The 16603-nt window shown below is 39.9% G+C and overlaps 2 protein-coding genes and 1 non-coding gene across 4 annotated transcripts; all 3 read left to right on the top strand.

Moving 5' to 3' along the window:
* The first annotated feature begins 690 nt into the window (after positions 1-690).
* On the top strand, positions 691-5550 carry LOC137102830 (ribonucleoside-diphosphate reductase subunit M2-like). Its single transcript, XM_067482728.1, has 10 exons — positions 691-1048; positions 1270-1335; positions 1932-2081; positions 2169-2285; positions 2401-2534; positions 2625-2719; positions 2807-2940; positions 3327-3431; positions 3527-3640; positions 5184-5550. Exons 1-10 carry the CDS (start codon positions 959-961, stop codon positions 5334-5336), a joined length of 1158 nt encoding a protein of 385 aa, XP_067338829.1. The 5' UTR covers positions 691-958; the 3' UTR covers positions 5337-5550.
* On the top strand, positions 3943-4078 carry LOC137103108 (small nucleolar RNA SNORD94). The gene has a single exon (XR_010911368.1). It is a non-coding gene; the product is annotated as a small nucleolar RNA SNORD94 (small nucleolar RNA).
* Positions 5551-7916: 2366 nt separating the features above from the next.
* lgals8a (galectin 8a) lies at positions 7917-16276 on the top strand. Of its 2 annotated transcripts, XM_067482883.1 has the most exons (9): positions 7917-8075; positions 8943-9031; positions 9998-10208; positions 10483-10605; positions 10686-10736; positions 15001-15027; positions 15196-15284; positions 15636-15801; positions 15876-16276. In XM_067482883.1, the coding sequence occupies exons 1-9, from the start codon at positions 8037-8039 to the stop codon at positions 16023-16025; spliced, it is 945 nt and encodes a 314-aa protein (XP_067338984.1). In that variant the 5' UTR covers positions 7917-8036; the 3' UTR covers positions 16026-16276. The 2 variants fall into 2 exon arrangements, with proteins under 2 accessions (XP_067338984.1, XP_067338985.1); XM_067482884.1 differs by lacking the exon at positions 10686-10736.
* Positions 16277-16603: the final 327 nt, after the last annotated feature.

Raw genomic sequence — 16603 nt, forward strand, 5'->3', positions numbered from 1 at the left:
TAAAGGCAACATTTTTCTTCACTACCTGAAACATAACCAAGTAAAAATATACACCACATAAAGCTGATCAGTGTCAGAACAACACGAGTCTTTAAATCGGTGTTTTGTCAGAGAAACATCAAATGACCGGGATGGGTGCTTTTGTTGTTCCACAGTGTGTGACGTGTTTAATGCTAAACTCGTTGAGGTTCAGTATTTATTCCCGACAGTATATACCCTATGATATATAGTCTATGACTATGACTAATAATGTGTGCAAGATGATTCATGGCGCAAAGTGATTACTTTGTCAACGCTGCCAGCTGCCAACAGTAAAGAAAAAGCGCGGCAGCGGGAATTGAACAGATCAACAATGTAAACGCGTGGCAAGTGAGGGAATATCAACCGGTGTAAAAACATATTGTTGCAGTTGTTTACATTCAGACCAATTTGTGTTTATTGCTAATTTAGAGCGAGAGAAATATAGTTAAAATGTATTTGCATTTATTTATCTGTATTTCGGGATTCAGATTTGCTTTTAGCAAACTCTAATCTTCTCTGTATTATCTTTAAAATCATATTTAAATGCATTTAAGTGATAAATGTATATTTTACAAAAGTTTGAATAATACATTTATATTCGTCACAAATCTACGTTTCGTAAACCAGTTTTGTAACAAAACAGCCGCTTGATTTTCCCGCAACACTTTCAAGTGTCACGTGAACGCACCTAGCAGCCTGATTGGCCACGTCATTGCGTCAGTTTAAAGAGCCAGCACGAACAGCGATTCCATTGGTCAGTTCGGTTGAAGCGCCAAATTTTCAATAAAAAGGCGAGCGGACAATAGCAGCCGCTTCAGTCTGTGCTCTTCGTCTGTCAGCTGCTTGTAGTTTAGAGTTTCTCGTGCTTTTGGTTTTTAGCTTCTTTAGTTAATTTATATTTTATTTGCTCGTCCGTCTGACCGTTGAAGAAATCAAAATGATTTCAGCTCGCTCTCCCCTGTCCGTGAAGAAAGAAACCACACTGAGCAGCCGGATCAGCAACATGTCGCTGGACAAAGAAAACACGGTAAGAACGAAAATACTGACGCTTCTTTTGTCTTTCAGTGTTTGTAGAAAACCATCACTGTGGTGATGAAAGGGAAACATGGCGGGCATTTCCTGACCAGTTCTACCGGATATACGCGGCTTTAATCCATGTTCCAGCTTCTTAACATAAGACTTAAATGTATAAAGTCAGTTTGAACTACTTCATTTTTGACTTATGTTTGGTATTTGTCGATTTTTCAGCCTCCGAGTTTGAACAACACCCGCATTTTGGCGTCTAAAACCGCGCGGAAAATCTTCGATGCTTCGGTAAGTGACTGGAAATCTGCTGAATGTTGAAAGAAAATGAAGCTAAATTAACAGATGGATAATCTGCATCAATACTCTGTTAAATAATCGAGACTTTGGGCTTTATTGTGGTCACGTGGCGCCAAAAATACCGGTTCTGGCGCCAACGTGGACAATCAGCTGTTACTGTAAATAACCTAATGCATCACCAAGTTATGTTTGTTTTCAAAGTATTAATGTCAAGGAATTTTGGGACGATGATTATTTTTCCAGGTGTCACTAAAATGAATAAATCTGTTGATTCTTGCAGTTAAGTTTAGGGACTTGGACAACAGTCTTCACATTAATGACATTGTTTTGTTCTGGTTTTGCCCATTAGACAAAATCTAATCATAGCATTGTGCACATTTATTTCTTTTTGGTTCCTACTCAAATTTAACTGCACATACATGCAAATGTTAAAGTCAAACACTTTTTCCTCATCAAATTAGAGATGATACATTAGCTGCACCTCTGTGCTGCCAGTACAGACACGAGTTATGGGTGTTAATGAGGGTTTGTTTTGTTCTTCAGGTTCTGGGATGGTTATTTGTTGATGCTTCTTTGTGTTTTTTCAGCCCATAGTGGTGGAGAAGAGAAGCAACACTGAGGAACAAGAACCGCTGCTGAAGGAAAACCCTCATCGCTTTGTCATCTTCCCCATCAAGTACCACGACATTTGGCAGATGTACAAGAAGGCTGAGGCCTCTTTCTGGACAGCAGAGGAGGTAAACATGACGTCTGCTACTCGCAGACACGAGGTGTTAGTTCGGTGTAGTGTGACTGTAGCTTGATGATGGCTGATGTTTGTTCAGGTGGATCTGTCTAAGGACCTGCAGAACTGGGAGTCTCTGAAGGACGAGGAGAGGTACTTCATCTCTCACGTGTTGGCGTTCTTCGCAGCCAGTGACGGAATCGTCAACGAGAACCTGGTGAGGACGGAACATGGAATTTGTTTTGGTTTTTTCCAAAGCTTTGAATTTTTGCTTAACTGAATATTTTTGGGGTTTGACAAAAATGGCTGTGGTTTCTGTGTGTGACCACCAGGTGGAACGCTTCACACAGGAAGTGCAGGTGACAGAGGCCAGGTGTTTCTATGGTTTCCAGATCGCCATGGAGAACATCCACTCAGAGATGTACAGCCTGCTCATCGACACCTACATCAGAGATCCCAAAGAGAGGTGACACCGCTTATACTGTTTACACTGGTTATACTGGGCTGTTAGTGACTTATACTGGTGTGTACTGACGGTGCGTTTACTGACCCTCAGAGAATACCTGTTCAACGCCATCGAAACTCTGCCCTGTGTGAAGAAGAAGGCCGACTGGGCGCTGAACTGGATCGGCAACAAGAGCGCCACCTATGGTAAACCCTTCTCCCTGTGATGGCACACGTTGCTTTGATTGATTTAGGTTCAGTATTAATCATCTGTATCTGCTGTTGATCGTCCAGGGGAGAGAGTGGTGGCGTTTGCGGCTGTGGAGGGAATCTTCTTCTCTGGTTCCTTTGCGTCCATTTTCTGGCTGAAGAAGAGGGGCCTGATGCCCGGCCTGACCTTCTCCAATGAGCTGATCAGCAGAGACGAGGTGAATATCAGTTCACTGCAGCAGTGATTCAGTCCGTTAACAGGAAATTCATCTGCAGCTGTTTTTAAAAATGTAATGATTTTGAACAGAGATTAAATGTCTTGTTGTGACAGATGCTTCGTAATGAAAGCTGCGATAATTAAAAAGCTTTTACTTGATCTCTCCCCCTTTTTAATTTTGGGCTGTGACAGAACAGACCAAACCAGAGATCTTGCGATTTCATTTTAGTGTGTTTCGTTCTTTTGACTAGTTTAGCGTTTTAACCGGAGTAAATTCGAAATTAATATCACTTTGTATGGAGCTAAAACATTTTTAAATATGGATTTTAATTGAGTGAACCTGCAGAAACCTGTGCCAGGTGGTCTAACTGGGTTTACTGGTTTCAGGGTCTGCACTGTGACTTTGCCTGTCTGATGTTCAAACATCTGGTGAACAAGCCGTCATCAGAGACCGTCACCGCCATCATCAAGAAAGCCGTGGAAATCGAACAGGTGGGTCCGAGCAGGTTCCTGGTCTCAGTCCCTCCAGTGTCTGATCAGCTCCTGAATGTCTCCTCTGTTACTAAGCTTGACTCTTTGTTGTTCAGGAGTTTCTGACTGATGCTCTGCCTGTGAAGCTGATCGGGATGAACTGTGAGCTGATGAAGCAGTACATTGAGTTCGTAGCTGACAGACTGATGCTGGAGCTCGGCTTCACAAAGGTAACGAAACTGCAACAGGACCACAGCTCTCGGCTCTGCACAGACCAACAAACCAAATCTGCGTTCACATTAAAGCGCTTCATTCAGCTTCATCTGTTACTGTAAAATAACCTGCTTTTAATATGTCGATTTCCACATCACGCAGCCTCCTTTTGGAGACCAGCAGTGACTGGATCAAATCTTTCTCATTATACTATGACTACTACGAATTGTTTTATTTGGAAATCAATTTGAAATTCAGCCGTAGGAATTAGACAAAGTTTGAGGTTTGTGTGCTGTATATGTACTAAACCAGGATCCTGTCTGTGATGATGAGAGGCGCAGGGGTACGGACCTCAGCCGATGATGGGGGCTGAGTGCTACTGCAGACTCTGATCAGAGGACGAGTGGTTCACTGACAGACCACAGCAGCACGAGACAGACGCCTGTCTGAACAGACTGTACCTCATGTACTCTAATTACTGTAGTACTTATGTGCTCTAAAGATGTCCTCTGAGCTGGGAGCCAGCGATGCTCTCTGCAGTCTTGATAATTTGTTGGAAAGACTTCCTGTTTTCTGTGGTACAGCCAGAGGACCATACTGGCCATAAAACACTACGTATAGGATAGGATCTGCACAAATGTGTCAGACCAGTGATGCCTCATCCTCTGTTGAGCAGTTTTTGCCAGGATATATCATTCAAAACACTTTATTATCCCAGATGTCAGAGCCACTGGCGGGTAGTCATTCACTGTCTGATTTTTTTTGTTGTTGGAAAAATCGTGGCTGGCTTGACGCACACTGGTATGATGGCCTGCTCCAGCACGGTGTTGTACACGTCAGTGACTACTGATGTCAGCTTCCATGCGCAGTGTTTCAGGGCCCATCCTGGCACTCGATCTGCTCTAGTGGCCTTGTGTGGGTTGGATGTTGGGTTCTGCACCAGTGCTTCTCCTGAATGTCCCTGTCACTGCCACATGTAGTTCTGCGTGGCTCTGGTCAAACCTGCCAAAGAAGTGGTTCTACTCCTCACGGAGGGATGAGCTTGCAGTGTGTGTTGGGATGGTGTTTCCTGCAGAGTCTGTAATGGTTCTCATGCCCTGCCACATGCATCAGTCTGAGTTGTTGACATTCTCCTTGATGTGCTTCCTGTGGCAGTGCTTCACTTCCTTGATGCTTTTCTGAAGTTTGGCTATTGCTATTTAAGTAGGCCTCTTGGTCCCCTGACTGGAAAGCTGCATCACAGACCCTCAGCAGCATTCATCCATGGTTTTTGGTTGGACTGTTTCAGTCATTCATTTTTAGTTTTTTCATTTTCAATTAAAAGTAGTTGATTAGTTAATGATACAGTATTATAGCAATCTCTTAAATTTTAGTTGCAGCTCTTTAAGTTACGACTTAAAAATTCCTAGGACCTAAATAAACTGAAATCTGATTTTAATAAATTCGGCTTTATCCAAGGTCTGCAGAGCTCATTGAGAAGTCTGGGTTGAAAGTCACTTTGTTGTTCCATATTTTTATTGCCCCGAACAAACTGACCCCTACGGGCTCCTGTCTCTGCAGATTTACGGGGCTGAGAACCCCTTTGACTTCATGGAGAACATCTCTCTGGAGGGAAAGACCAACTTCTTCGAGAAGCGAGTGGGTGAGTACCAGAGGATGGGCGTCATGTCGGGCCCCACGAACAACACCTTCAGGCTGGATGCAGACTTCTGAGGACCCTCAACTAAGCTCAGTCCATGAGGACATGGATTGTTTGAGTGCAGCTTATAATTGGGCTCCATGTGCAGACTTTCACTCTCGCAAGGGACTGAACTGTACCGGACCTAGTTTGAATCAGGCTCTGAATGATGACTGCTTCAGCTGGTGGAATAATGCATGGGAATGTCAGACAGTAAGCATTATGTATTGTAAATGTAGCTTTTTTTTTTTTAAATTTAACGTGTTATTCTTTTATTTTATTTGTACAGATTTTAGGTTTTCTAATAAAGTCAAATGTACTTTAAAGTAAATGCCTCCAATATTTTTACATGTCCCCTGTGATGCAGCTTGGATTTAAACATAGCTGAGAAATGAAATTTAAAGGTTCACTCTAATTTACAATGTATCTATATTTTAGGGAATTTAGGATTTGTTCTTTCTGAGTCTAGAGAGATTCTGTGTTTTAGGAATTTTGTTACCATTCATTAAAAATAAGATGTGGATAATACATAAATGACCTGTAAATGTAAACAGCACCGACTAACCGACCAGAGCTTATTTGAGTTTCTTGGCTCCGTATTCCTGTCAAATCCAATAATTAACAGAAAAGAAGGGATGAAGCAGATACATCATAGGACATTTTTATAATTGTGGTTCTATGAGTCTTCAGAAGTGACAGTGCATAAATGTTTGCGTTTGGCAACTAATAAATAATTTACTTTGGAATTAAATGAAATGTTCATATGAGAAAATGAAGAGTTGATATTGCCCAGTTGTGATGGCACTATTGGCATCATGTCAGAGTTTTGATTTCTGATAGACTGGATGGAGGTTAATCAATTATTGATCAAAGAACTGGAAACTCATGGGATCACTATCGTTTTTGACAATCTGAAAGAGAAACTCCATCTATGACTCATTCATTGGAAGGGAGCAACTCTGGGTTTACGTTTACAATCTAAACTGGATTAACTTGATCTTAAAAAAAACAACAAAAAAAAAGCAAGGTGTGTATAGAAGATCGAGGGCAAAGGAGAACAGAACTCCCCTTATTTTAACAGATTAGAAAGTAGAAGACAAAACAACAATGCTACAATGTCACTACATGGGATCTAAACAGTTCAGTCTCTCTCCCTTTTGGCACCTGTAGCAGAGGTTGATCTCAGAGTCCAAGTTGAATTTCTCTCTCTATACTTAAAAAAATAATAAATTAGACATTCTTCATTTAAATTTCAAGGGTTCCTTAATACTCATAAGCCAGTTGACAGATGATACTAGTTTATTCTTAATAAATGCTGATCAGATTCAGAAATCCATAGACAGTATGTATCACCTATGTTCAATATTCCTGTAAAAAAAAAAAGTTATATATTTGGGTTTTATTACAAAAGATCCACAGCTTAGGCAGGAAGCTAACTTTAAAAATGTTATAAAGAAAAACCACTATATTGAATAATCTACAAAGAGATATTTAAATATTTGGCAGAATATTGCTGTTTAGCAATATTTCATATAGCAGTATTTCCAGACTAGTTGACTCATCCTGTAGCCTGGCAACCTGAACGTTTTATCAAAACCATCAGTCAATCTTATCACAATTTTATCCGGAAAGATAAGCACCACTACAATAGGAAAATTGACATAGTAAAACCTTTGTGATTGACTTTAATGTTGTGAAGAAAATAAATTATATCAAAATAAAATGTGTAAAATCCTTAATTATGAATACTGAAAGCATTTGGTTCAAGTGGCCCTGTGGAGTATTTGGTGGTATTAAGTTCCTATTACACTGTGACTTGGAGGTTGATAAATCTTTACCTGTAAAACTTTCCCAATTCCACAAACGTCTCTTACTATATTGGAAATATAGTTACAAGAACAACTTAAGTCACATCATCAGCCTATTTGGAACAACAGCATAAAAAGAGCATAAATCCTTCTTTTATGAATCTTGGATGTCGAATGGCAACTGGTCTATCGTTCATTTAGTAAATACAAAGAAATACTTTAGCATTTAAAGATTTTGTGCAAAAATATGATCCCATTTCTGACAGAATAATAATGGTGCACTTAAAACTAACCTGTCTGCTTTATATTTAACTTTTTCCAATCCCCCAAAAGCTAAAGAACATTAACAATATATCAATGTAATTCATTTCTCCATCGTATCTAAACCATGTCAACAATAATAACGCACAGAAACTTAAATCGTATTATTAATAACGCCCGTTACAACGTTGTTTATTTATTTAATTAGATATTTAATTTGTTATTCAAATTTAATTTCCTTTTTTTTATAGTTATTACTGTTATAAAAATAAAAATGTATACATACTAATGAAGCAGTCATGTTATTAGTAGTGTTATGGAATAATATTTGTTGTTAAAATGTCTGTTTGTACTACTGATATTTTCAATGAAGAAGAAAAAACTAAATAAAAAAAACATCTTTTGAGGAGCCGACGGCTGCGTCATCAAACCGCGCAGAAGTGTTTAAACGGTACAAAATATAAATAAACTAACGCTAATGTTTGTAACCGGCAGTGTTTTTGTTTAATAAAAGCGTTAGTCAATATGTTGCACTGGTGCAGAGAAAACTCTTGTCTCGGTTGGAAACTGGTTCGTCTGCTCCTTTAAACGTCAGCTGAGCCGACGTTCAACGACGCAGTAAACAACCGAATTAGCTCACAGTGGTCCCGTTTCTTCTGGACCAGAATGTCGGTTTCAAGCCCGAGACTGACGTTTTTAAATCCAGTAAGCGTTTCATGGCTTTTAGCTTGACAATTATTTTCTAGGAGTTATTTTAATAGTCGGTATTAATGCACAATTTAGCACTTTTTAAAGGGTTTGTTTGGGGTAAGACGAGTTAGCATGTTAGCGTTGGTTCACATTCCCAGTATCGGATGTGTAAAATCTAAATATTGAATCTGAAATTGTGCTGTATAACATTGCTGAAGTTCTGTACTAATATTGTTGAATTCGGATTACAGCTCATTCACCAAATCATTTTAGTTGAACAGCATTTGTGACTGAAGGCGTAGTTTCGACGGAGCCTCAGTGACGTGTGTTCGTATGAGAGTGAGAGCTGCTAGTGTTTTAAGAGCAGTGTGTCCCAACAGTATTTAGCGTTTTTAAAAGAATTCACATTCAAAATAAATGTTGTATGATGCACTGCGTTAACATTAAATTGCCCAGTAATTTATTAAATTACAAATGGCGACTCATTTACAGTTACAATATCTCGCATAGGTGTGTGTGTGTGTGTGTGTGTGTGTGTGTGATTAAATGTCTTAAACTGTTTATGTAATTAACTATTATCAGTAGCCCTCGGATATTGATGTGGAGTAAAAAGACCACAGATTTCCTAGTAGCCACTTTTTCTTTCTTTTTACCCACAAACTTAATTTACCCAAAAATATTAAATTTAGTATCCCACATGATGATGGTGATAAATAGAAAGAAATATTCACATTTGAGAAGCTAAAAACCAAAAGAAACTATGTCTCAACTTCTCTGTCACCATGTTCCCATTTGTCTTTCATGCTTGTAACATACTATGAGATGTTTATTTTGTCCCACTTACCTGACAGTCTCCAGAATATCACCGTTTTTTCTCCTCAGGTGATTCCATTCGCTGGGACAATCCTGGGTGGTTTGCTGCCAGGGGAAATGGTTCTTATTCAGGGCTCAGTGCCATTTAATGCTGACAGGTGAGCAGTCTTTGTGGTTGATTTGTATCGGTAAGGATCTTCTTTGTTTCACTGGGGTTTTGTAAGCTTCTGTGTTCATTTTTGTTTTTGTTGTTTTCAATCGATTGTTGTTTATTAGCCAGCTGTTGAGCTGGAGCTGGTGTGGGAGGTTAAGCAATGATAACTAGATAAAGTCGGACTTACCTCCACACTATGCACAAAAACGTCCTTTCTGCTCTTTGTTATACTTGCATCTCGTGAACTGTGAACACTTTTCTGATAGGACTTTGCTTTGATGTTTTCTCCTCGACTTAGATTTTTGCTGCCTTGTATCTCACTTGTAAGTCGCTTTGGATAAAAGCGTCTGCTAAATGACTAAATGTAAATGTAGCACTGGCTCCTAGAGAGTGGTTTGACTCTTTTTTTGGGTTTTGTTTTTCTGGAGTTGCCTAGAGTGAGAAGCTTCATGCTGGTGTGGGGATACTCACAAGTTCCTGGCCGAGTGCTGCTGTGTTGGACTTCTGTCACGGAATAAGAGGGTTGTTTCTGTGAGACTGAAAGTTTCGGAGGGGAAGGCTCCAGCTGTTGCTTGTGCTTACGCACAAATAGCATTGTATCTGGTCTCTTTGGAGACCTTGGGTGGAGTCCCTGAGTATGTGCTGCCTGGGGACTCGGAGGGGCGTGATTAGAAGAAATGACCTGCAAGATCTGAATCTGACAGGTGCCTTATTGGACTTCTGTGCTCGTCATTGGTTGGCAATAACAAACCCCATGTTGGAGCAAAACACACGTGTGTACCTGTAACCAGAACACATCCGGCACAGGTGTTAGTGAGTTTGTGGTCTTAACATCAGATTTGACGCCGTTTGTCTTGGACAATCAGATGAAGACAGTGTTAGAGACATACGTCTGTCTGGAATGATGCCAATGTTTCTCTACTTCTGACAATCATGTGTGAACCCAGTCTCCCCCTGTTCTGTCTCGCAGGTTTCAGGTAGACCTCACACGTGGCAGCAGCGTGAAGCCACGAGCCGATGTGGCGTTGCACTTCAACCCAAGGTTTAGCAGGTCCCCATGTATCGTGTGCAACACATTGAAGGAGGAGCGCTGGGGTCGAGAGGAGATCCTGTATCAGATGCCCTTCAGCGTGGGGGCGGCATTTGAACTTATCCTCCTCGTGCAGAAGGACAAGTTCAAGGTGAGAGACAAACTGTTGCAGGACTGATGTTTGTATCCCAATAACATAACTGACATTACTTTACTGCACTTTGCAGTTTCTTAAATGTCTTGCAGTTTTACAGTGTAGATATAAGTTTAAACTAAAACATTTATATTTGTGAAAATGTTGCTTGTGAAAAAATAAGATGTCATGTTTTTGCTGTAGCTGAACCATGAACACAGTGTTAGAGGATTCAGACACTGGCTCAGACATTACAGTAAACCTCGTTGTTTATGTCTTTATTGACATCCAGGTTGCAGTAAATGGAGCTCATGTGTTGGAGTACAAACACAGAATTGAGCTGGAGCTCATTGACACACTCAACATATCTGGAAAGGTCAAAGTTGAAGCTATTGGCATCTTACCCCCGAACTCCGTGAGCTTTTTTTTTTTCTTCAGTTTTTCTTCATGTGATGCAACTTGTGATGAAGTTTGATGATTATTTGTTGTTTTAAGATCTCAGTTTCTCCAGCAGCAAGTCTGAGCAGCTCTCACTCCGAGACCAAAGTAAGAACATTTAAAAACAGCTTCATTTGCACTAGAAAACATGCTAACTGGTTTTTAATTCAATTCAATTCAATTCAACTTTATTTATATAGCGCCAATTCACAACAAAGTCATCTCAGGGCACTTTACAGAATAAAGTCAAGATTATAAATATATATAAAGAGAACCCAACAATTCCCCCTGGAGCAAGCCATAGGCAACAGTGGAGAGGAAAAACTCCCTTTAACGGAAGAAACCTCCAGCAGAACCAGGCTCAGGGTGGACGGCCATCTGCCTCGACCGGTTGGGGTGAGTGGAAAGGGGAGAGAGAAAAGAACAGAGCAACAAAAAGCAATAACAAAACATCGGGCAGATTGGTAGGACCAGTAGCTGCACGCTGGAAGACACACAGCTTCAAAGCCGGGGGACACCTGCAGAAAGTGACAGAGAGAGGGGGACAGAGGAGGACAAAGACAACTACGGGAGAGAACACACAGAGTTAATGACATACAGTGGTGAGAATTGCGGGGTGAGAGGAGAGGAGAGATGGTCAAGAGGAGGAAAGGAGCTCAGTGCATTGGGGGGTGGGTCCCCCAGCAGTCTAAGCCTATGGCAGCATAACTATAACTAACTATATGCTTTATTAAAGAGGAAGGTTTTAAGCTTAGACTTAAAAGTAGAGAGGGTGTCTGCTTCCCGAATCTGAACTGGGAGCTGGTTCCACAAGAGAGGAGCTTGATAGCTAAAGGCTCTACCTCCCATTCTACTTTTGGAAATTCTGGGAACCACAAGTAGGCCTGCATTCTGAGAGCGAAGTGGTCTACTGGGATGATATGGTGCTATGAGGTCTTCTATATATGATGGAGCCTGACCATTCAGAGCTTTATATGTAAGAAGCAGGGTTTTAAATTCTATTCTAAATTTAATGGGAAGCCAATGGAGAGAAGCTAGTGAAGGTGAAATATGATCTCTCTTGCTAGTTCCAGTCAGCACTCTTGCTGCAGCATTTTGGATTAATTGCAGGCTCTTTAGGGAGTTACTGGGGCATCCTGAAAGTAGGGAATTACAGTAGTCCAACCTAGAAGTAACAAATGCATGGACCAGTTTTTCGGCATCACTTTGAGACAGTATGCTCCTAATTTTGGCAATGTTCCGTAGGTGGAAGAAGGCTGTTCTAGAGATTTGTTTTATATGTGACTTAAAGGACAGATCCTGATCAAAAATAACTCCAAGGTTCCTTGCAGTAGTACTGGAGGCCAGACTTATGCCATCTAGGGTAACAATATGGTTGGACATCATATCTCTGATATTTTTGGGCCCAAATACTATGACTTCAGTTTTGTCTGAGTTTAAAAGTAAAAAATTGTGGGACATCCAGGCCTTTATGTCTTGTAGGCTTGAAGCTTTATTAACTGATTATTTTCATCTGGTTCCATAGATAAATATAGCTGGGTATCATCAGCATTCATACTTTCTCTAATAGCTACAATTTTATTCATAAAGAAGGTCATGAAGTCATTGCTGCTCAAAGTTAAGGGAAAACTAGGCTCAACAGAACTATGGCTCTTAGTCAGCCTGGCTACAGTGCTGAACAGAAACCGGGGGTTGTTCTTGTTTTCTTCTATTAATGATGAATAATATGCTGTTCTGGCATCACTGAGAGCTTTTTTGTACGTTTTTAAACTATTTTTCCAGGCTAAATGAGATTCTTCTAACTTTCTGGAACGCCACTTCCTTTCTAACTTTCGTGTTTCCTGTTTTAAGTTGCGTGTTTGTGAACTATACCATGGAGATCGCCTCTGCTGATTTACTGCCTTCTTTTTTAGAGGGGCAACACTATCGAGTATTGTACGTAGTGAGGCTGCAGAATTGTCAACAAGATAATCTACTTGTGCAGGAGTAACATTAAGGAGACTACTTTCCATTGTATTAACATATGGTGAAGCAAATGATGAAAGAATAATTTCTTTAAATTTGTTGACAGCTTTTTCACCTAAGCATCTGCTATAGTGGAATTTTTCCCTAACTGCTATATAGTCCGTTATTGTAAATTCAAATGTTATTAAAAAATGGTCAGACAGAAGAGAGTCGTGAGGAAATATGGTTAAATTATCCGCTTCAATTCCATACGTAAGGACAAGGTCTAACGTGTGACTAAAACAGTGAGTGGGTTTATTTACATTTTGGGAAAAACCAATTGAATCTAATAATGAATTAAACGCAGTGCTCAGGCAGTTACTGTCAGCATCTACATGAATGTTAAAGTCACCAACTATAATGACTTTATCTGTACTAAGCACTAAATCAGCTAGAAAATCAGAAAATTCAATCAAAAACTCTGAATAAGGGACTGGAGGACGGTACACGATAACAAATAATAGCGGTTTTTGAGTTTTCCAGTTTGGGTGTGAAAGGCTAAGAGTAAGGCTCTCAAATGAGTTATAACTATGTTTAGGTCTAGGGTTTATTGATAAGCTACAATGGAAGATTGCTGCAACTCCTCCACCTCGGCCTGTGCTTCTAGGAACATGATAATTAATATGACTTGGGGGGGTTGACTCATTTAGACTGACATATTCTTCCTGCTGCAACCAAGTTTCAGTGAGACAAAATAAATCGAATTGATGATCGCTTATTAAGTCATTTACTAACAGAGATTTAGAAGAGAGAGATCTGACATTTAATAATCCACATTTAATAGTTTTGGGGTTTTGTTCTGTAAGAGGAGTAGTCTTAACTTTTATTAGGTTATTATGATTAACTCCTCTTGTTGTCATATTTACTTTATGTAATTTAGGTCGGGGAACAGACACAGTCTCTATAGGTATGTGGGAGTTGTGGGGGGGTGACGGTTGTAAGGACACTGCAGAGAGGCGTGTAGGACTGGATCTCTGCATCCTAGGCTCAACTCTGGATTGTCATACTTTTGGTTGTTTAATAAAACCAGCAATATTTCTGGATAAGAAAGCTGCACCATCTAAAGTAGGATGGATGCCATCTCTCCTAATCAGCCTAGGTTTTCCCCAAAAACGTTTCCAATTGTCTATGTAGCCCACATCGTTTGCTGGACACCACCTAGACAGCCAGCGGTTGAATGACGACATGCGGGTGTACATGTCGTCACTGGTCAGATTTGGCAGGGGGCCAGAGAAAATTACGGAGTCCTACATTGTTTTTGCAAAGTTACACACCGATTCAACATTCATTTTAGTGACCTCCGATTTACGTAATCGGGCGTCATTAACTCCCACGTGAATAATAATATTACTGTATTTACGTTTATCCTTAGCCAGGAGTTTCAAATATGATTCAACGTCGCCCGCTCTGGCCCCAGGAAGACATTTGACTACGGCCGCTGGAGTCTCTAACTTCACGTTTCTGACTATGGAGCTGCCAATTACCAGAGTTGGTTTCTCAGCGGGTGTGTCGCTGAGTGGGGAAAATCGGTTAGAAACGTGAACCGACTGGTGGTGAACCTCGGGCGTCTGTTTAGCATTAGATCTCTTACGAACCGTCACCCAGCCGGACTGGCTTCCCGGCTGCTCGGGAACTGCCGGGGGACAGCTAGCAGGGGCTACGCTAGGTCGGCCCGCACCAGCTACCGGGGCCTGACTAGCTGAGTTGTTTTCCATGGTGCGGAGCCGTGCTTCCAATTCCGTGAGCCTCGCCTCCAAAGCTGCAAAAACCTTACACTTATTACATAAACCATTATCACTAAAGGAGGCAGAGGAAAAACTGAACATGAGTCACACCGAGCAAGTGAGAGAAGGAGAGACAGAGGGAGACAGAGAAGCCATTGCTAATGTTTAACTGCTAAGCTAGCGAAGCTAATATAAGTGAAATGTGGAATTTGTAAACTTTAGCTGGTTATGTTTTGCAAAAGCAGGTGCTTTTGCAATACAAGCGTATGTTACGACTAAGTATTAATTCTTGTGTGAAGAAATCACTTATTTAAGTAAAAATAACAGCTACAATTAATCAGTAAACAGTCTTTCGGTAGAAACCCAAGAGTGTGCAGAAACAGGAAGTGACGCAATACGCTTACCGCAAATCTGGATGGTCAACAAGCGTTCCAAACCCTGCCCTGCTTGTTTTCCAACTATCCCTGCTTTTTAGCAAGTATAATGAAGTTCACATCACATCACAAGTATATATTAATATACAAGTGTAGGCTGCTGTACAAACGTCCTTGTAACTGCTTTATAAATGTTTGAATTCTCATCTTTGTACTTCTTGAGTGTTGTAATACGTCCATATAAACTGAATTTGTTAATTCATCTTCCAGCCAATAGTCTCCTTGTCTGGAAACTTGGTGAGTTTTATTATCAATCAATAAATAAATTAATTGTTTAAAAAATGTTAAAATTTGTAATAAACTAAAATAACTTTTTTTTTTTTACCCTTAAACTAATGTTTACAGTGATATAAAACATAAGCATCACATGTTGTTCGGTGTTGAGTCAACTTCTTGTTTTAACAGTGCATTCCTTTCACCGGTGAGCTAGTTAAAGGACTGAACGCTGGACGAAGCATCACCATCAAAGGAGAAATCTCTCCAAACGCACAAAAGTAAACCACATGTGAATAACACCAAGTGTCATGAAACATGTTTTTGGACAAAACCTGTTGCTGTTATAGGTTGTGAAAACAACATTAGGTTTTCACTTGTTATAAAGTATATATGACTTAAACTAGGTTTCTTTTAAAATACTAATTTCACAGAATTTATTTGGTAAAGAATTGCTGGAAGATTATGAACTTAGTATATTTAAGTTCCAATCCAATGTAATACAAATTTGAGATACTTGTACTTTGTACTATACATGAATAATTTAATTGTATAGTAAAGATTTAGCATGAACGTAAAATCTGTATTTTTTTTTCTCTCTAAAAAACACATGCATATTTATGTTGTTTTAGTTTCTGCGTGAACCTGCGTATGTCAGGTAGCAATGATATTGCTCTTCATCTAAACCCTCGACTGAAGAAACAGGTCTTCATCAGAAACTCCTTCCTGTCTGACTGTTGGGGCCCAGAGGAGACGAAGCTCGACTCATTCCCCTTTAGTGCAGGACAATACTTTGAGGTACTACACTAGCTCCACATAATCGTGCAGAGGTTTTGTTTCCTCCTGAACTAAAAATGTTGTTTTCTTTGCAGATGATTATCTACTGTGAATCTCAGCACTTTAAAATTGCTCTTAATGGGGTCCACCAGCTGGTCTACAAACACAGAGTCCAGGACCTAAGTCGGATCAACCAGGTGGAAGTGAAAGGAGATGTCACACTGTTGGATATCAAAATTATCTGAATGCTCTATTGAAAGTGCCTGCTGCAGCAATAATAACCTCCCCTAATAATAATAATAACGCTCTCATGTAAACCTGTTTGTCAGATAATATGAATCAATAAGGAGTCTAATAAGTTTAAACTGCAAGTTATTGTTCCTCGATTGCACTTTTTGAACTCACATTTTATCCATTAAGTGAAATAAAATGATTATGCAATATCATGGATGTTAATTTTCAGTAGTTCTAATAAACTAAGCACATTAACACTGAATCTGTTTTAAGTATTAGTACGTTCTGCTCCCCCACAAATAACTCACATACACATGCATACTTATTTAGAGGTTTGAATAAAGGTATTATAACCATCATACATGAATGCATACACGCATACACTGATCAGTTAGAACACTAGAACAGCTAATGTTCACATACTCACTACTCATGTATGTTTTATGTGCACTTCATGTATGTATGTTCCGTGCGCACCTGTATGTAAGTATGTACGTTTTATGTGCACCTTGGGTGGGTATGTATGTATCTATGTAAGTGCACATACATATGTGCACCTCATGTATGTATGTATGTATGTAGGTATGTT

The sequence above is a fragment of the Channa argus genome, chromosome 17 (assembly GCF_033026475.1).
Source record: "Channa argus isolate prfri chromosome 17, Channa argus male v1.0, whole genome shotgun sequence".
Lineage (NCBI taxonomy): Eukaryota > Metazoa > Chordata > Actinopteri > Anabantiformes > Channidae > Channa > Channa argus.